Here is a 20676-nt window from a genome sequence, read left to right as displayed (position 1 = left end):
AAGGTCGTCAGTTTAAACCCACCAAGCGCTTCACGGGAAGAAGATGTGACAGTCTGCTTCGTAAAGATATTCAGCCTTGAAAACCCTATAGAGTCTCTATAAGTGGGAATTGATTCAATGGCAGTGGGCTTTGGGGTTGGCCTTGTAGGTATGCTGATACATGTAAGCTGGGCTTACAAAAAAAATTAATTGTTATAACTACAGGGATATTTTTATAAAAAAATTAATTTCTGCGGAAACACTGCACAAAAATTTTATAGACAGTCCTTGTGGTGTCCCTCTGACAGTGTCACCTGGTACGCTCCACATCCCCTGTACCCCTCTAGTGACACCACGGCTATGGAGCAGTTCTACTGTGCACACATGGGGTTGCCGTGAGTCAGACTCGACTCTGTGGTCACTAACAACATGCTCCAATAAAACGTTATTTACAAAAACGGGCAACAGGTGATTCTGCCCGTGTGCTGTTTTCTGCTGACCCCTGGAGTCTCCGTGTGGTATAAATGGTTAAGTGTTTAGGGGCTAACAGAAAGGTTGGCATTTTGAGTCCACCCAGAGGTGCCTAGGAAAAAAAGGCCTGGTGATCTACTTCTGAAAAATCAGCCATCGGACACCCAAGAGAGCACAGTTCTACTCTGACACACGTGGGGCCGCCAGGAGTAGGAATCGACTCGATGGCAACTGGTTTACTGGTGTAGAGCTAAAGATCCTCTCTCTCTCCAGTCCCCACGCACCTGCTGGGAGACAGTGTAGACTAGTAAGTTTCGGCTTTGCACAAGTCATTTCAGACTTAAACTAAGTCTCTTTGAGTCTCTCCCCCCTCTCTCTTCTACTTGGAGTGGCTTCTCAGATTCAAGGAGGCTTCCCCACCATAAATGTTGTTGTTGTTGTTAGGTGCAGTCAATTTGGTTCTGATTCATATTGACCCTGTGTACAACAGAATGAAACACTGCCCCGCCCTGCGCCATCCTCACAATCGTTGTGATGCTTGAGCCCATGGTTGCAGCCACTGTGTCAATCCATCTCATTTAGGGTCTTCTTCTTTTTCAATCACTCTACTTCACCAAGCATGATGTCCTTTTCCAGCGACTGATCCCTTCTGATAACACGTCCAAAGTATGTGAGACGTGATCACGCCATCTTTGGTTCTAAGGAGCACTCTGGTTGTACTTCTTTCAAGACAGATTTGTTCATTCTTTTGGCAGTCCGTGGTATATTCAATATTCTTCACCAACATCATAATTCAAAGCCATCAATTCTTCTTCAGTCTTCCTTATTCATCGTCCAGCTTTCACATTCATATGAGGTGATTGAAAACACCATGGCTTGGGTCAGTCCCACCTTAGTCTTCAAGGTGACATCTTTGCTTTTTAACACTTTAAAGAGGTCTTTTGCAGCAGATTTGCCTAATGCATTGCATCATTTGATTTCTTGACTGCAGCTTCCATGGGTGTTGATTGTGCATCCAAGTAAAATGAAATCCTTGATTTCAATCTTCTCTTCGTTTATCATGAGTTGCTTACTGGTCCAGTTGTAAGGATTTTTATTTTCTTTATGTTGAGGTGCAATCCATACTGAAGGCTGTGGTCTTTGATCTTCATTAGTAAGTGCTTCAAGTCCTCTTCACTTTCAGCAAGCAAGGTTGTGTCATCTGCGTAACGCAGGTTGTTAATGAGTCTTCCTCCAATCCTGATGCCCCCTTCTTTATATAGTCCAGCTTCTCGGGTTATTTGCTCAGCATACAGATTGAATAAGTATGGTGAAAGGGCACAACGCTGACGCACACGTTGCCTTACTTTAAACCATATAGTAGCCCCTTGTTCTATCTGAACAATTTCCTCCTGATCTATGTAGAGTTTCCTCATGAGCTCAATTAAGTGTACTGGAATTCCCATTCTTCGCAACATTCTCCATAATTTGTGATAAACCACACAGTTGAATGCCTTTGCATAGTCGATAAAACACAGGTAAATATCTTTCTGGTATTCTCCGCTTTAAGCCAAGATCCATGTGACATCCGCAACGATATCCCTTGTTCCACGTCCTCTTCTGAATCTGGCTTGAATTTCTGGCAGTTCCCTGTCGATGTACTGCTGCAGCAAATTTTGGATGATATTCTGAAAAATTTTAGTTGTGTGTGATATTAATGATATTGTTTGATAACTTCCACATTCAGTTGGATCACCTTTCTTGGGAATAGGCATACACATGGATGTCTTCCAGTTGGATGGCCAGGTAGCTGTCTTCCAAATTTCTTGGCATAGAGGAATGAGCACTTCCAGTGCTCCATCCATTTGTTGAAACATCTCAACTGATATTCCATTAACTCCCGGAGCCTTGTTTTTTACCAATGTTTTCAGTGCAGCTTTGACTTCTTCCTTCAGTACCATCGGTTCTTGATCATATGCTACCTTCTGAAATGGTTGAACATCGACCAATTCTTTTTGGTGTAGTGACTCTGTATATTCCTTCTATCTTCTTTTGATGCTTCCTGCATCATTTAATAGTTTCGCTACAGAATTCTTCAGTATTGCAACTGGAGGCTTGAATTTTTTCCTCAGTTCTTTCAGCTTGAGAAACGCTGAGCGTGTTCTTCCCTTTTGGTTTTCCATCTCCAGCTCTTTGCACGTGTCACCATAATACTTTACTTCGTCTTCTCGAGCTGACCTTTGAAATCTTCTGTTCTACTCTTTTACTTCATCATTTCTTCCTTTTAGCTACTCAGTGTTCAAGAGCAAGTTTCAGAGTCTCTTCTGAGGTTCATTTTGTTTTTTTCTTTCTTTCCTTTTTAATGACATTTTGCTTTCTTCGTGTGTGATGTCTCGATGTCATTCCACAACTCATCTGGTCTTCAGTCGTCAGTGTTCAATGCGACCAATCTATTCTCGAGAAAGGTGGTATATACTTACGGTCATACTTAGGCTCTCGCGGACGTGTTCTAATTTTCTTCAGTTTCAACTTGAACTTGCATATGAGCAATTGATGGTCCGTTCTGCAGTTAGCCCCTCGCCTTGTTCTGAATGACAATATTGAGCTTTTCCATCATTTGTTTCTGCAGATGTAGTTGATTTGGTTCCTGTGTACCCTGTCAGGTGAGGTCCACGTGTATAGTCGCCGTTTATGTTGTTGAAAAGAGGTATTTGCAATGAAGAAGTTGTTGGTCTTGCAAAATTCTATCACGTGATCTCTAGTATTTCTATCACCATGGCCATATTTTCCAACTACCATCCTTCTTCGTTTCCAACTTTCATATTCCAATCACTAGTAATTATCAATGCATCTTGATGGTATGTTCGATCAATTTCAGACTGTAGAAGTTGTATAAATCTTCAATTTCTTCATCTTTGGCCTTAGTGGTTGATGCGTAAATTTGAATAATATCCGTATGAACTGGTCTTCCTTGTAGGCGTATGGATATTATCCTATCATTGACAGCATTGTACTTCAGGATAGATCTTGAAATGTTCTTTTTGATGATGAATTCAACACCATTCCTCTTCAAGTTGTCATTCCTGGCATAGTAGACCATGTGATTGTCCAATTCAAAATGACCAATACCAGTCCATTTCAGTTCACTAATGCCTACAATATCAATGTTTGTGAGTTCCATTTTATTTCTGACAATTTCCAATTTCCCAAGATTCATAGTTTGTACATACTATGTTCCTGTTATTAGTGGATGTTTGCAGCTGTTTCTTCTTATTTTGATTCATGCCACATCAGCAAATGAAGGTCCCGAAAGCTTGACTCCATCCATGTCCTTAAGGTCAACTCTACTTTGAAGAGGTAGCTCTTCCCTAGTCGTATCCTGAGTGCCTTCCAATCTGAGGGGTTCATCTTCCGGCTTTATATCAGACAATGCTCTGCCACTACTCGTAAGGTTTTCACTGGCTAATTCTTTTCAGAAGTAGGTCGCCAGGTCCTTCTTCCTAGTCTGTCTTAGTCTGGAAGCTCAGCTGAAACCTGTCCACCATGGGTGACCCTGCTGGTATTTGAATGCCAGTGGCATAGCTTCCAGCATCACAGCAACGCCGAACTGCCACAGTATGACAAACTGTCATTTTACAAATAATGAAACTGAGGCCTGGAGAAATTAAGAAGCTGGAGTTCTTGGGACAGAACACTGGCTTCAGGAACCAGGGCTGGAACCTGTGTTCTGTGCCTGACGGTTGTTGTTAGGTGCCATCAGGTCGATTCCAACTCATAGCGACCCCATGTACAACAGAACAAAACATTGCCTGGTCCTGTTCCATCCTCACGATCATTGTTACACTTGAGCCCTTTGTTGCAGCCACTGTATCAATCCATCTCCTTGAAAGTCTTCCTCTTTTTCGCTAACACTCTACTTTACCAAGCATGATGTCCTTCTCCAGGGACTGGTCCCTCCTGACAACATGTCCAAAGTATGTAAGAAAAAAGTCTCTTTGTCCTTGCTTCTAATGAGCATTCTGGCTGTACTTCTTCCAAGACAGATTTGTTAGTTTTTATGGCAAAAAGCATAAAACAACTCACTGCCATACAGTCGACCCTATAGGACAGAGTAGAACCGCATAGAGTTTCCAAGGAGCACCTGGTGGATAGGAAATGCCTCAACCTTTTGGTTAGCAGCCGTAGCTGTTAACCATTATGGTTTAACCAGGGTTTCCAGTTTTTGCCGCAGTCCATGGTATAGTCAATATTCTTAGGCAATACATAATTCAAAGGCATCAATTCTTCTTTGGTCTTCCTTATTCATTGTCTAGCTTTCACATGCACATGAGGTGATTGAAAACACCAGAGCTTGGATCCAGGCACCTCAGTCCTTAAAGTGACATCTTTGCTTTTAACACTTTAAAGAGGTCTTTTGCAGCAGATTTGCCCAATACGATATATCATCTGATTTCTTGACTGCCGCTCCCATGGGTGTTGATTGTGAACCAAGTAAAAGGAAATCCTTGACAATTTCAATCTTTTCTCCATTCATCATGTTGCTTACTCGTCCATTTGTGGTGGTGTCCCCATTTTCCTCTCCTCTACACCCCGGAGCTTCACCCCAGGAGAAATCTCTGCCGCCTGAAGCTGGCCCTGGCACTCTTTGACTTTCCCCCTGTTGTCTGACGATAGCAATGGGGCTCTGGTCAAACCTCAGCTCTATATCTGCCTGGCTGTGTGACCTGGGGCAAGTGTTTCCTCCTCTCTGAGCCTCAGTTTCCTTACCTGTGAACTGGGGATTCTAACAGTCATTCAGCGCACATTCACTGAGGGCCTGTCTATGGCAAGCACTATGTTGTTGGAAGCTGGAGGGACAAAGGGGAGGGAGCCTGTCATAAGGCCCCATGTCGTATGGTGGCTGTGTGTACCCAGCAAGGAGGTGGGCATACTGTAGGCATTCAAGGATGGAAGCTGTCCTGTGGTGCAGGATCTGTAGCCCGGCAGCCTGACCTAGTCAGTGGTGGCCTCTCTGGGAGTTTCTCTTTGATTAATGAATGCCTTTGACCCTAAAGGATGTGCTGTCAACTGTTTTCTTGTTGCAACTGGCTGCTCAGGTCCCAGAACAGTTGGTGGAGCAGTTGGTATATTGGACTATTTTTAGGTGGGGCAGTGAGTGGTGGTGAGTGCATGTGGTGGGCCAGGAAGAGTCTGGCGGGCTATGAGCTTTACATGCAACAAGCTGAGGAGAGGGGATGAGTGCTCCCTCTCAGAAATGTACCCACAAACTCCCACTCATTATTCATGGTCAAAGTCAAAGGCCACCTCCTCTGGGCAGCCTGCCCTGATTTCTGCATATATACACACCCTCCAAAGTAGTATTAATGGGTCCACAGCCTGGACTTCCCCCAGACCGAGGTTATACTTCCCCAGCAGACAAGAGACCCTGAGCTGCAGGGACCGGATCTGATGCATCGCTGGATTTCCCCTGCTCCCCATCTCTGAGGCCCTGTCCAGCCACCCCTAGTTATAACGACAAGGTACAGAAGTTAGGAGGTGAGACTCTAGAGTCACAAAGCTGAGATCCCTTCTGGGCCCCTTCCTAGCGAAGTAACCATGAACGTGTCACTTAAACGTAGATCTGTTTTCTCATCTGTAAAATAGACGACTACAGGGATTAAACGGTCATTTGCGCGCGCGCGCGCGCGTGTGTGTGCACGTGTGTGTGTGTGTGTTGAGGAGAGGGCCCAGCGAGAGGGCCCAGCGTGAAGGTGGCGTAGCTGGCTGGAAGACAGCCTGCGGCTCGGCTCCGCCGCACAGTCCCTCCTCGGCTTCCTCTGGTATTTTCCTTCTCCCCCTCCTCCTCTAATTCCGCGGCTTCCCGGAGCCGGGAGGCGGGATCCTGGGGGGAGGCTGGGAGTCCCCGGGACTAAGGCGGCGTAAGGGTCTCCGAGCCAGCGCCGTGGCCCTGGCTACGGTGTGGACGGGGCGCCGGGATCTCTGGAAAACCGAGGAGTCCCCGGAAATGGGGCCGGGGTCCGGGGAGTCCCTGAATTGGGACAAGGGTCTTGGAGCTATGGCAGGGTACCCGAGCCGGCCAGGAGGGGCGAGGGAGTCCCCGAGACAGGGCGGTGGGCGGGGCTTCAAGGGACTCGGGGGGCGGTGCCTGGGGAGGGCGAGGTCTCCGTGAGGGGCGTGGCTCTACCGATCACGGTTCTGCTTAGCCGCAGGGGCGGAGTCTCCGGCTGGGAGGGGCTCTCCCAGGGGCGGGGCAGACTGGGCGGGGCCTCGCGGCAGTGGGCGGAGTGTGGCGGCTGGCGCTGGCCCCCTCCCGGGCCCCGGGTGTCCCCGTGACGAGGCAGCGCGGAGTCGTGGTGGGCCCGGCCCATCCCGCCGCAGCGGCCCCGGCCGAGCAGGGGTGAGGCGGGGAGGGCACTGCGCGAGCGGAGCCGGAGCGCGGCGAGGTGAGGCGCTGGCGCGGGGGGCGTGTTTGCGGACCGGAGCGGCGGGCGCCGTGGCTAGGGGCGTGCGTGGGTCGGGGGCCCCTAGCCGTCCCGCACTGCCGCCGGTCAGGGTGCGGGTCTAGGCTCGCGGGTGTGTGGCAGGCCCACGGGTGGGTATCTGCGTAGGCGATTGGCCCGCCTGTGCGCCCGGGGCGCTGGGCGCGGGCCTGCCCGGACGACCCCTCCTGCACCGGGCGGTTTCCAAACAGGCTTCCTGAGGGCGAGGCTCTGCTGCAGCCCGAGCCAGAGGGGGGAGCGCCGCCCCACAGGCCCCCGGAGCCCCGGCGGCCCGGGGGCCGCAGACAGACACCTGCGGGAGGGAGGGGGCGCCCCCGGGAGGGATTCGGAGGCCTGCCTACAGGACGAAACCAAGATGGGGAGACTGAGGCAGATGGATGGGAAGGAGGAGGCGGGCAGACAGGCAGAGGTGGGGAGGAACGTGGGGAGAGAAACGGTGAGAAGGACAGCGGCTGGGAGGACAGAGAGTCATTGAGAAACAGACAGACGGACAGAGGCCTGGCCCCACAAAGAGTCAGAAAGATGAAGACGGACAGATGAATTCCAAGAACCTAACAGAGAGGGGATCTCTGAGGGCCCAGGGCTGAGAGAGCTAAATCCAGGTACTGAGTCTGAGATAAGGGGTAAGGGCCCCCAACACTGGGGTGCCCCTCTTCCAAGCACATCCCAGACTGGTGTCTTAGCCAAAGGCAGCTTCTGGCCAAGTTGATCTATCCCTCTGGCCCTTCCAAGTATCCTCACCCTCTGATGGTGCGACCCCTCCCTGTTGGTTCCAGCCCACCATCTCCCCTCCCTGGTATCCCAGCAACTCTGGCAGTTTAGGAGAGGTAGAGGTAAAGTGGTTGCCATAGCAACAGAGGTGGTGAAAGGTCACTTGGCCTTAGCCTAGATGGCCCTGCAGCAGGCCAGGGCTGAGATCCAGGGAGGCTGGGAGTGGGGGAGAAGGAGCCCTTATGGCGCAGTGGTTAACTGCTTGGCTGCTAACCGAAGCGTCAACGGTTTGAACCCACTAGCTGCTCCACAGGAGAAAGATGTGGCAGTTTGCTTCCGTAAAGATTTACAACCTTGGAAACCCTATGGGGCAAGTTTACTCTGTCCTATAGGGTCGCTATCAGTTGCAATCGACTCCACGGTGACAAGTCTTTGGTGTTGGGGTGGGAGTCTGCAAAGCTTTTTCTCCTCTCCCACCCTGCCCAGAATGGTGCTGGAAGGAAACCCTGAAGTGGGGTCCCCCCAAACCTCAGACCTCCGGCACCCTGGGAGCAAGGGCTCTTGCGTCCTCTCGTCTCCGGGTGAAGATGCGCAGCCAGGCGAGGAGCCCATCAAGTATGGTGAACTCATCGTACTGGGGTGAGCATCCCTGGGTCAGGCAGGGCGGGTCATCAGGCACCCCCAGAGCAGCCAGAAAAAGGACCCCAGGTCTCCCACATAGCTCCCTTCTGCTTTTGGTCCCCCATCATCTTGCCAGATCAAGAGATCCAGTCGACCCAACCCACCTCAATTCATAATTGTTATTTTACCTTCCTACTTTGCATAAATGACTGAGATAATTACTGCACACCCAAGTTTCTGATCAGATGAGAAAAAAAATCACACTGGCTGCCTTTTATGAAGTGCCTACTGTGTATAGTGTGGGGTGAAGAACTCTCATTCTTGAGCAAAATCACTTGGTTCAAATCCTGCCTCTTCAAGCTGCTGAATTTCCCTGTGCCTCGGTTTTCCCATTTGACCAGTAGGGATGATAATAATTCCTATCTCAGAGGGCTCAGAGGGTTGTCGGAAGGAATGAGGTGATTTCTGTAAAGTACGTAGCACAGTGCCTGGCACGTATCAAGGGTTCTGTGAGGCAGGCCTGTGCCAAGCCCTTTCATGGACATTATTTCATTTCAATCTTCACAAAGATGCTGTGAGGAAGGAGGTGAGGAAACCGAGGCTCAGAGAGGGGAAGTGACTGGCCCAAGGGCACACAGCTGGTAAGTGGCAGGGCTGGGATTTGGACCCAGATCTTTCTTAACTCCAGGTCTAGAGCACTTTCACTAAGCCACAGCTGACCCCCATGCTACAGGTGAGAAAACTGAGGCCAGGAGAGAGGAAGTGACGTGAGTTGGTGGCTGGGCAGACCTCCTCCCTGCCCAGTCTTTGCCTGACCCCCAGCACAGGATCCCTGCACCACCCACTTAGCTGTTCCCTCAGCACAGACTCCTCTTCTTCCTCCCCACCCATGTCTCCTTTGGGCCTCTCTGCCATTAGTTATGATGAACTGTGTTATCATTATGTTGATTATGGAGAAATAATAATGGCTACTGTCTGTTTTTTACTCCACTGTCTGTTGGCCCTGGTAGAGCAGTGGTTAAGTGCTTGGCTGCTAACAGAAATGTTGGCAGTTCGAACTCACCAGCTGCTCTGCCGGAGAAAGATGTGGCAGTCTGCTTCCATAAAATCGTTGTTGTTGTCGGGTACCATTGAGTTAATTCTGACTCATAGTAACCCTGTGTACAACAGAACGAAACACTGCCCGGTCCTGTGTTATCCTCACAGTTGTTGCTATGTTTGAGCCCATTGTTACAGCCGCTGTGTCAATCCATCTCGTTGAGGGTCTTCCTCTTTTTCACGACCCTCTACTTTACCAAGCATGATGTCCTTCTCCAGGCACTGGGCCATCCTGATAACATGTCCAAAGTATGTGAGACGAAGTCTTGCCATCCTTGCTTCTAAGGAACGTTCTGGCTGTATTTCTTCCAAGATAGGTTTGTTCGTTCTTCTGACAGTCCGTGGTATATTCAGTATTCTTCACCAACCATAATTCAAAGGCATCAATTCTTCTTCAGTATTCGTTATTTATTGTCCAGGTGTCACGTGCATATGAGGTAATTGAAAATACCATGGCTTGGCACCTTAGTCCTCAAAGTGATATCTTTGCTTTTGAACACGTGAAAGAGGCCTTTTGCAGCAGATTTCCCCAATGTAATACATTGTTTGATTTCTTGACTGCTGCTTCCATAAAGCCTTGGAAACCCTGTGGGGCAGTTCTACTCTGCCAATGGGGTTGCTATGAGTTGGAATCGACTCAATGACAATGGGTTTGTTTGGTTTATTTTTTTGGTTTACTGTTTGTGGAAGGACCCATGGTAGTGCAATGGTTAAGAGGTCGGCTGCTAACGGGAATCCACCAGCTGCTCTGTGGGAGAAAATACTCTGGCAATCTGCTCCTGTAAAGGTTACCACCTAGGAAACCCTATGGGGCAGTTCTGCTCTGTCCTGTAGGGTCACTATGAGTCAGAACCGACTCAATGGCACCCAACAACAACCGTTTGTTGACACGTGCCATGTACTTTTATTCCTAATAATAATATCTAATGTTTGTCAAGGGCTTACTATATATATGCCAAACTCTATGCTGAGCATTTTAAAATGCTTGATCTCATTTAGATCTTACAATGAACCTACGAGGTACGTCCTGAGAAGTTAGCCCCATTTTACAGAGGACATGGGATAAGTGGAAGAGCCAGGATTTAAGCCACAGGCTGAGTCCCTAGCCTGTGCCCTCAACTGCCCCACCCTGCGGCCTAATTCCACACATGTGAAGAGCTCACCAGGGCAACAGCAATATCCCTCTCAGGGGTGCTTGCATTGGAAAAGCACTGCTCGGGGTCCCAAAGGAAGGGCTGGCTTTCCAGTCCAGGGTGAGGTCACTGTGGGGGAGACAGCAGACCTGAGGTTACAGGCCCCCTTGATGGACACACTAACGCTGCATCAGAGCCGCCTGGAGAGCTCATTGAAAATACACATTGCCAGGCCCACCCCAAACCTACAGAATCAGACTCTCCATCGGCAGGGCCAGGGAATCTGTATTTTCCTGAGCTGACTGGGAGATTCTGATTCAAGTGGTCCTTGTCTATATTTGGCAGCTGTTCATCCTGTCACTCCCTTTCTAAAACCTGTGGCTCCCCACTGATCACAGAATTAAGTCCAGACTCCTCAGCCTGGTGGTCAGGGCCCTTTCACCAACCTTTCAGGCTGCATCTTCTCCGACTACACTTCACCACCCATTCCCTGATCTCACTAGACCCTGCCAGCCTCGGGACCTTTGCTCAGGGAGAGCCCTCCCCCTAGAAGGACTTTTGCAAGAGGGGCTGGAGGCAGACAGACCCAAACTCAAATCTGGGCTTTTTCACTTGCTAAGCTCAGACCTCAGGCAAGTAAGTCAGTTTACCTCCCTGAGCCTTGCTTGTCCTCATTCATAAAATGGGAAGAAAGACACTTGCCTGGCAGGACGTTGCACAGATTCCACTAGATAGTTGACAGTGTGAAGCACCAAGAACCCAGGAGGCTCTCGTGCATGGCAGTGATCAAGGCTCTTATTCACCGATCTTTGCCTCTCACGACCATTCCCTCTGGACAAGAGCTGGAAAGGGAGGCGGAAATTTGACATATGTGGATATACGGAGGTAGCAGCATTGTGGGTATATTTGTTCTTTCTCTTTGGTTTCTAGTAGTGCTTGTGATATAATAAATGAGTTTTCTGAAGATGAATTCTTTCCAGTTCTTTAAAGCCCCATGTAGGCATTCCCTTTTCTAGAAACCTGAGGCTGGGCCAAAATTCCCTTCTCCTGCCTTTGGGCGTGTGGCGTAGTTGGCCTGTGTCTGGGTTCTGCAGGTGGTGCCCAGGCTTCTTGATAAGTCAGGGACACCCCGTCCCTTCCCCCCAGGATCACAGAATGGACCCGAGATACGGGATCTCTGCCCTGGCAGCATCCAGCCCCAGGCCAGGCATGGCTCAGGTGTCCAGGGAACACTTGGTTAACTGAATGAAGCCTTTTAGAGATGATCTGCCCCTTCCCCATGCCCCACATGCACAGATGTGAGTAGGGTCTTCTAGTTTTGGGTGGTTCTAGGGCTTGTTTATTAAAGTAGGATCTGCCCAGAAGTTGTCATTTCCTCCAAGTCTTGCCAAGGACTCACTTTCTTTTTTTTTTTCTCCCCCTGTCCCCAACCTTTCTTCTTAACCTCCCGCCTTCACAGCTACAATGGGTGTCTGGCAAGTGGGGACAGAGGCCGCCGGCGGAGTCGCCTGGCACTGAGCCGCCGGCCACACGCCAACGGGGTGAAGCCGGACGTCATGCATCACATCTCCACTCCACTCGTCTCCAAGGCAAGCAGCGTGTCCCAGCAGACATGGACACCTGCCCTGACCTCCCTGTTCAGCTCCCAGGTCTTCATCCTTCCCAGTCCTACGTGCCCACAGCCCCATCGGAGCAGGAGAGCCTGCTGTGCCACCACCGCCATTCCGATGGGGCTACCAGAATACAGGGATGGCAGTGTGCACAAGCCTTTACAGCTTGCAAAGTGCTTCCCCTCCCCCAACCTTGCCTTCTTGAAGCCTCTTGGCCACCAATTCCTAACCATTGGGCAAAAATGATCGGCATCATTTTAGAGGCAGCCGAGGCCCAGAGAGGGGATGTGACAGTCATACAGCAATGGCAGAGGAAAAGCCTTGAGTTTCAGAGGGTTTGGGTTAGAATTCAGGCTCTGCCGTTTCCAGCTGTGTGGCTTTAGACCAGATTTCTTCTCCTCCCTGAGCTGCAGTTCCCTTAACTGTTAAATGGAATAATCATGTCTGCTTCGAGGAGTGGCTGTAGAGATGAAATTAGGTAACCCGCGTAAAGCGCCTGCTGTACAGTACACCCTCTGCAAAGGGCGGGGCCTCCTCCCCTTGGGCCTGGCTTCTGGCTCAGGGGCTGACACTTCTCATGGTCACATGCCCTAGGAAGCAACCTGTCTTTTCTCCCCACCAGGCACTGAGTAACCGTGGCCAGCACAGCATTTCCTACACACTGTCCCGGAGCCACTCAGTCATAGTGGAGTACACGCACGACAGTGACACAGACATGTTCCAGGTATGCTCAGGCCCCTCCACAGCTTCCTGGCTACAGGGCCACTGGGCCTCAACCCTAGGCTCTGCAGGTGTTTTAGGGTGGTGGGGGGGGCAGGACTGAAGGCCTCAGGGAAGGTGCTTCTGGGACATACAGCACAGCTGACTACTCCTCAGGGTGTCCCAAGTGAGGGCTGTCGACTTCAGAGTCACACAGCCATTCAGTGACTGTATCAAGACTCAACTCAAGACCAGACTTCCAGTCTGCAGGAGACCATACAGCTCAGTGGTTGAGAGTGTGGGCTTCAGAGCCATGCTGCCTGGGTTCGGATCCCAGGTCCAACTTACTACCTGGGTGACTTTGGGTGAGAGTTTCTAACCTCTCAGTTTCCTCATCTGTAAAATGAGACCAATAAGAGTTCCCACCCTATGGGATTGTTGGGAAGATTAAATGAGATATTGTGCTTAAAACGTTTAACACGGTACCTGGCATGTAATGAACACTTGTGAAAAATTCACTATTTACTGCTAGTATTTGAGCACTCTCAAGCCATGATATTGCCCTTTCCTTGTTCTAACAACAAATCAACTTGTTTTTACTGAGTAGGGTCCTCCCCTCTGACTTGCTCCAGAGCTGTGGGGGAGACAGAGAAGGAGGAGCCCCAGGCCCCTCAGTTCAAGGGCCCTGGAGGCCCCACTTGGGAGTCAGAAAGCCTGGGAGTTGGGATGGTGCTGCCCCTCCTGGCAACCTCATCAAAGATGTCCTTGTACCCAGAGCAGCCTCTGGGAACGCCAGGTGTGAAGCCCGAGGGACTTACCTGTGCATCTCCAATCCCTGTGCCTGCACCCTCACAGATCGGCCGCTCCACTGAGAATATGATCGACTTTGTGGTGACAGACACGTCCCCTGGAGGAGGGGCTGGGGAGGGTCCCTCCACCCAGAGCACCATCTCCCGCTATGCCTGCCGCATCCTCTGTGACCGCCGGCCGCCGTACATTGCCCGCATCTATGCTGCTGGCTTCGATGCATCCAGCAACATCTTTCTTGGAGTGAGTGAGCCCCCAGGCAGGGGCAGGCTGGGAGGTGCAGCACCCTGGGGTGACGAGCCAACCGCAGTAGTCACAACCACGACCTGTGCAGGAGTTAGCGGCCACACTTAACAGATGAGCAAGAGGTTGATGGCTTGCCCAAAGTCATGCAGCCCAATTCCAGTACTCTCTGGGCCACCTCTGACCTTGAGGGTACAGTGTAGAGGGTCCCAGACGAGGGACAAGCAGTCAGCTAGGGGCCGTGCAGGGAGGTGTGATTTGACCCCATACGTGGTCCCTGGGTGGCTCAAACAGTTTGTGCTCAACTACTAACCTAACGGTTGGCAAATTGAACCCACCAGCAGCCCTGTGGAAGGAAGGCCTGGTGATCGTCTGTAAAAACTACAGCCAAGAAAACCCTATGGGGCACATTTCTATACTGTAACACATGGGGTCACCATAAGTTGGAATCAACTCAGTGGCAATGAGTTTGGTTTGGTTTGTTTGTTTGTTTGCTTGTTTTTGGTGGGCCCAGGAGCGGGCTGCCAAATGGCGGACACCTGATGGCCTGATGGATGGCCTGACCACCAACGGGGTTCTGGTGATGCACCCGGCCGGCGGCTTCTCCGAGGACTCGGCCCCAGGCGTCTGGCGGGAGATCTCGGTCTGCGGGAACGTGTACACGCTGCGGGACAGCCGCTCGGCCCAGCAGCGGGGGAAGCTGGTAGGTGGCCTGGCCCGGAGGCTCCTAGCCTGATCCATTTCCCACCCCTTCCATCCTTCCTGGCCCCTTCCAATCTGCTCAAGCCAGGGGATGGTCTCCAGTCCTCCTGTCCAAGGGAGCTCAGGAGCTCTTGGCACACACCCCTTGCCCCTTACCACAGACGGGACCAGACCAGTGTGCCCAGGTGTAGCCACCTACCGCTGGAGGCCCACGGCTGAGGTGAATAGAGCAGACACAGTCACACTCTGCAGCACCAAGAGACTTTAAGGATGCCGCCAGTTTAAGAAAATCACACCCTCTTATGAGGATGACACTTGGCCTGAGTGTGAGCAGTTTATAGCCTAGAGTGTTGGCAGTTTGTAGCGTGTCTGTCACGTTCAGACGGGTTTCTCTTTATTACCCTCTCCCAGCGGGAAAGAGCTTTCAGCGTAGTTCTGACACAGATGGTGTTGGACGCTCCGTGTGGTACAAACCAGAGAATTGAGTTAGGAGCTGGCAGTGAGTTCTAGAGAAGGCCAGGGGCTTGTCCTAGGTATGCAGACACGCTCCTCAGATGGGGCATGCGGACAGAGCTCTTCCTGGCATGGGGACATTGGGCAAGAGGACTCCAAGCCTCAGGAAAAAAACATGGCTATCTTTCCAGAATACCAACTCTACTGGGAAATTTGAGGAGACATTATTTTTAAAACTTATGCATGTGAATGTTTCACTAGCATACACTTGTTGAGCACCTACTATGTGCCAGGCAAAGTTTGCAGTGTTTACATTGAGTGATTAATTTGATTTTCATGAGAACCACTCCAGATACCTGATATGTTCTCCATCTTGAGGGTAAGGACATGAAGACATAGAGAGATTAAGTTTCTCCACTAGGGACACTGAGTTAGTAAGCCCTAGTGCCAGGATTCAAACCCAGGCAGTCTGGTGCTCGAGTCCTTGCTTTTAACCACAAGCCTTCGCACAGCTGCTCTGGGCTAAGGCCCCAGCTTTCTGGGTAGAGGAGTTTCCAGCTTTTGCCATTAGGGAAGCATTTGGGGAAATGTTTTAGAAAAACTGTTGTGATTTAAACCTCAGATTCAACAGAGGAAACCTGGGTCTGTGTCCTGCTGAGAGTGAGGGTCAGGGTCAGTGTGTGCCTGGGGCAGGGGGTGGGGGCACCTGGCCATACTCCCATGTGACTGCCCAACCCTCCCTGTGCCTCTACCCCAGCCTGCCTGCCAGGGGGCACTCTCCAGGGTGGTTATGGGGCTGGGCAGGTGGCTTGGCTGGGTGAGGGCTGCTCGCCAGCAGGTAGGGAGACCTGGGGGCGTCTAGGGCAGTAAGGCCCTTTGCTGCCCTGGCAGGTGGAAAACGAATCCAATGTGCTACAGGACGGCTCACTCATCGACCTGTGCGGGGCCACGCTGCTGTGGCGCACGCCAGCTGGGCTGCTGCGTGCACCCACGTTGAAGCAGCTGGAGGCCCAGCGGCAGGAGGCCAATGCAGCTCGGCCCCAGTGCCCCGTGGGCCTCAGCACCTTGGCCTTCCCAAGCCCAGCCCGGGGCCGCACGGCCCCCGACAAGCAGCAGCCCTGGGTCTATGTCCGCTGCGGCCATGTCCACGGCTACCATGGCTGGGGCTGCCGGCGGGAGCGGGGCCCACAGGAGCGTGAGTGTCCCCTCTGCCGCCTCGTGGGGCCCTACGTGCCACTGTGGCTTGGCCAGGAGGCCGGCCTCTGTCTGGACCCTGGACCACCCAGCCATGCCTTTGCGCCCTGTGGTCACGTCTGCTCCGAGAAGACTGCCCGCTACTGGGCCCAGACACCACTGCCCCATGGCACTCACGCTTTCCATGCTGCCTGCCCCTTCTGTGGGGCCTGGCTCACCGGTGAGCATGGCTGTGTCCGCCTCATTTTCCAGGGGCCGCTGGACTAGGTTCCCTAGGGCCTCCTGCTGCTGCACCCGCTGCCCACCCAGGGCACCAACCTCCTGCAGCCCAGAGGAGCTCTGCATGTGGGACCCAACCTGCTGGCCAACAGCCACCCCAGATGGACGCATTGGATGGGCTGTGCCCCCTCCCCTCTTAGCGGGTCCCTGAGATTCCTACCCCAGTCAGAAGGGTGGGGCTCGATACCAGCTCTGCCCTGGACTGGTGGAGGGTGGCTCCCCATGCCCCTGCCCTTCCTTGGGCATCCTTCCTCATGCCGCCTACACTGTGCCCCTGGGGGAGTGAAGGGGCCTAGGGGCCCCTGACCCCAGCTCAGGCTGGCTGCGCCCTGAGCCTGCTGACCCAGTTTCAGATACTCGCCTTCCTGCTGCTGCCCTGGGTTCCTCTATAAACCTCGCTGCTCAGCTGCCCTCACAAGTCCCACGTGTCCCGCATGCGTGCAACGCCTCCAGCCCTGAGCCAGTGACGAGTGGGTGGCAGGCTGGGACCAGCATCTGCTGATACCTGCAGTAGGCTGGACTCCATGCCCTGCGGGCGCTGAGGACACAGAGACAGTGAGACCTGGCTCCCCATCTGGTGGAGTCCACAGTCTAGTGGAGGACAGGCCAAGTTACCAGATGCCAGCACAGCTTCCTCTGGGCTAGAACCAGAAGTGCCAAGGGCCATGGAGCAGGGCCTGCTGCCTGGCTGGGAAGTGAGAGAGGGGACAGAAGAGCCCAGCCTCGACGGGTGATCAGGATCCTCCAGGCCCACAAGGTTGGGAGGGTGCTCTGGGAAGAAGGAGAAGCCCTGCAAAGGCTCAGGTGTATGTAAGCAGGGAACCGCACGGGAGAGACTCAGAGGGCCGGGAGCCTCGGCTGCAGGTGGGCAGAGAGGGGACTGGAGCCAGGGGTCGGCCATGCTATTGGGGGAAGGTGCTGGATGGAGAATTCTGAACCTCAATTTCTGGACAGCGAGGAGTTGACCGAGGGAGGAGGGAAGATGCGTGTTCTCAGAGTGTTGGCTGTAACACAAGGGCTACCATGACCAAATGTCCACCGTGTGCCCCGTACTGTGCTAATGATAATAACAACGACATTCATTGAGCACTCACCAGGCACGGGCTCTGCTTCTCTGAGGCTTTGTTACTTAATCCTCCAGTAACCCAGGGAGGGAGGTGTTACTATTTCTGTTGTCAGAGAGATTAGGGCACCTGCTCCAAGTCACACAGCTATAAAGTAGCCAAGGCAAGATTTCAACCGGCTGCCTGACTAGCCTCAGAGCCTGCCCTCCTTGGACAAGGGTGAGATGCACCGAACAGGGTTTAGAGGCTGTTCTGGCAAGGAGCTGGAGGATGGCTTTGTGGACACCCACCTCCTCAGCGTCCGGCCCCATGTAGGGTACTGGTGATGGCACTGCCCCTGTACTGGCCATCTGCACCCCAGGCCTAGGCCAGATGCAGAGGGGAGATGGCCAGGCAGGAGAGCTCTGAGGAGTGAGAAACGGGGGCTCATGAGAAAGCGCAGGGAGGAGCTGGGGCCTGAGCCAAGTCTTGAGTGGCTCAGAGTGTTGCCAGAATCAGGGAGGAGGTGGGAGAGTAGCCCAGGCGAGGGGAGTAGCACGGGCAGAGGTGGAGCAGGAAAAATGCTGGAGAACTAGTGAGCTGGGTGTGGAGGGGCAGGGCTAGGCAGGGCTCTGATGTGGACCTCAGTTCATTTTGACTAAGTGCTGTTTTCATCTGTGAGCCAGAGGCCAAGCTCGGGTTGTTGCTGGCATTGCCCCTGAACCATTCCTGGGGAACCAGCCAGGAGGACAGGTAGGTGGAGTTCTGGAGGGAGGAAAATCTGAGGAAGAGGCTCTGAGCACAAGTCTGACCTGGGCATCATCCCCAGTGGAAGACAGAGCCTTAGAGGGTATGGGCTTCCAGAGGAGGGAGCTGCCCAAGGCCACACAGCTGGTTGGGGGCAGAAACACCAGACCTGGGGTGGTTGGGAGGAGAGAGGACACCAGCAGGTAGTGAGAGGGGGGTGATGTGATCAGATTCCTGCTTCTAGAACATTCCACCAGCCACAGTGGCAGAGCCCGGCTGGGGAGGTTGGGCTGGATGTGGGTACTTTTCAAGACACACGTACATACAAAAACTCTAGGAAATCAACTCTCCCCAGCTGTTTTCTCTCTGGGAACCAGGCAGGGGAACATTTCGATCCCATTTCCAACAGGGAACCTCAGACTCTGGGAGAAGCGATAGGCTAGCCAGGGCCGGAGGTCAGGCTTCAGCTTAGGGCACCACACAGGCCCAGGAGAACTCTGAGGTGGTGATAGAGGGGTCCTCAGCTCTGCTGTTTCCAGCTCTCAGGGCTCCAGCTTCTTCAGCTGCTAAATGGGAATTATAATCCTGACCTCAGAACCTGGGTGGTACAAGCAATTTGCTATCGGCTGCTAACCTAAAGGTTGACGGTTTGAACCCACCCAGTGGCTCCTGGAAGAAAGGCTTAGCGAAATGCTTCCGTAAAGATTACAGCCAAGAAAGCCCCCATGGAGCAGTTGTACTCCGTAACACATGCATGGGGTCACCATGAACAGCAGTTAACAGCAATGACCTCGCCAAGTGGTTGTGAATATGTAGAGGGCACCAGTAACATGTTGTGTGCTGTTGAGTTGGTTCCAACTCATAGCGATCCTATGGACAGAGTAGAACTGCCCCATAGGGTTTCCTAGGCTGTAATCTTTATGGGGAGCCCTGGTGGTGCAGTGGTTAAGAGCTTGGCTGCTAACCAAAAGATTGGCAGTTTGAATCCACTAGCCACGTACTCTGCCCTACAGGGGCACTATGAGTCGGAATGGACTTGATGGCAACAGTAATAATGTTACTTTCTCACTTACCTCTTCTTTATTCCCATGGGGAAGAGCCAAGGCACTGCTCGGTGAGACACTGTATGTGTGTTCAAGGCAGAGGGAAGGGACAATGTCATAGGAGGCCTGAGTGGGGCAAGGCCAGTTTGGGGACATGCTGTGTGGCCTTAGGGAAGGCAATGAACCTTCCTTAGCCTCAGTTTTCCCTGAGAGAATGATGGTACCCTACGCAAGGTTGTTGCAAGAATTAAATGAGCTTCTTCGTGTTGAGCTGCTAGCGCAGGACCTCAGGAAACGCCCGTTTAAACTATGACCATAAAAATCCAGCGCCACTGGAGTCTCAAGAGTACTTCAGAAATGTTTTTCCTGCCTGAGCTGCCCTCTGGTGGCAGTGGGCAGGCAGCACTACCCCCATAACCTGTGCACCTTTCAACTTCACCCAAGTCAGAAAAAGCTTTATACCCATTTTAAAGGTGATGAAAATGGAGGCACAGGGAAGAAGAGAGGTGACTTTCCTAAGGACATAGTCCAATTTACCGATAACCCCGTATAATGATAATCATCCTAACAGTAGCACTGATGTGCCAAGTATCTGCCTAGCCAATGGGCATCTTTGTAAATGAGAAACTGGTTCCGGTAGGGGCAGACGCTGCTCTGGGCCGAGAAACAAGCGTGGCAAAGGCGTGGCAGGGTAGTGTACTGAATTTCAGACCGCACCACCCCACCTTTGCACAAATCTAGGGGGCAGCACTGCCCAGTCAAAACCTCACAGCAACCCTTGGAGTGGATACAATTATTAGCCCCGTCTCCCCGCTGAGGGTGGCAAGGCTAAGGAGGTGAAGTAACCCAGCCACGGCGCACCCCAGTCACTGATTCCACCTCAGGCGACAGCCACGGCTCGGCCAGCCTCTGACCCGGGACCTGCGGGATGCTCCCACCGAGGCTGTCTCCTACACATACAAGTGGCTGGCTCTCCCCTGCGCAAACTTTGGGGGTTGCAGGCCGCTTTTTCATTTATCAGGCGCCTGACAAGCAGTCCAAAGTGCCAGGACCCTTCCTCCTCTCGCCCCTTTATCCAGAGGAAACAAGCTCGGTGGCCGCCCCCAGGCCTGTGGCGAGTCGGGGGCGTTTCTCCGCATCCCTGCACAGCGGGACCATCTCGGCCTCGGCCGGAGCTCTTCGCCTAGAGCCTCCCTTTCCTGCACGCGGCGCCTTGCATCTTCCAAAGTCTCCACCCCGCTTCCCCATATCCGGTGATGCGGGGGTGGGGGGGAACACTCCCATTATGCAGGCTGTAAAACTGAGATCGGGGGATTCTGCGGGTGCTGGACAACCCACAAATAGCGGGATCGGGGCTCTGTGTA

General features: G+C 52.4%; 1 protein-coding gene across 1 annotated transcript; it reads left to right on the top strand.

Annotated features, from left to right (window-relative positions):
- The first annotated feature begins 7319 nt into the window (after positions 1 to 7319).
- On the top strand, positions 7320 to 20374 carry PELI3 (pellino E3 ubiquitin protein ligase family member 3). Its single transcript, XM_023559568.2, has 7 exons — positions 7320 to 8279; positions 8831 to 8902; positions 11952 to 12081; positions 12725 to 12826; positions 13657 to 13851; positions 14366 to 14554; positions 15898 to 20374. Exons 1-7 carry the CDS (start codon positions 7819 to 7821, stop codon positions 16465 to 16467), a joined length of 1719 nt encoding a protein of 572 aa, XP_023415336.1. The 5' UTR covers positions 7320 to 7818; the 3' UTR covers positions 16468 to 20374.
- Positions 20375 to 20676: the final 302 nt, after the last annotated feature.

This window comes from Loxodonta africana, chromosome 7 (genome assembly GCF_030014295.1).
Source record: "Loxodonta africana isolate mLoxAfr1 chromosome 7, mLoxAfr1.hap2, whole genome shotgun sequence".
Classification (NCBI taxonomy): Eukaryota; Metazoa; Chordata; class Mammalia; order Proboscidea; family Elephantidae; genus Loxodonta; species Loxodonta africana.
The sequence above is the reverse complement of the archived record's forward strand: the minus strand, read 5'-3'. Positions and strand labels throughout refer to the sequence as shown.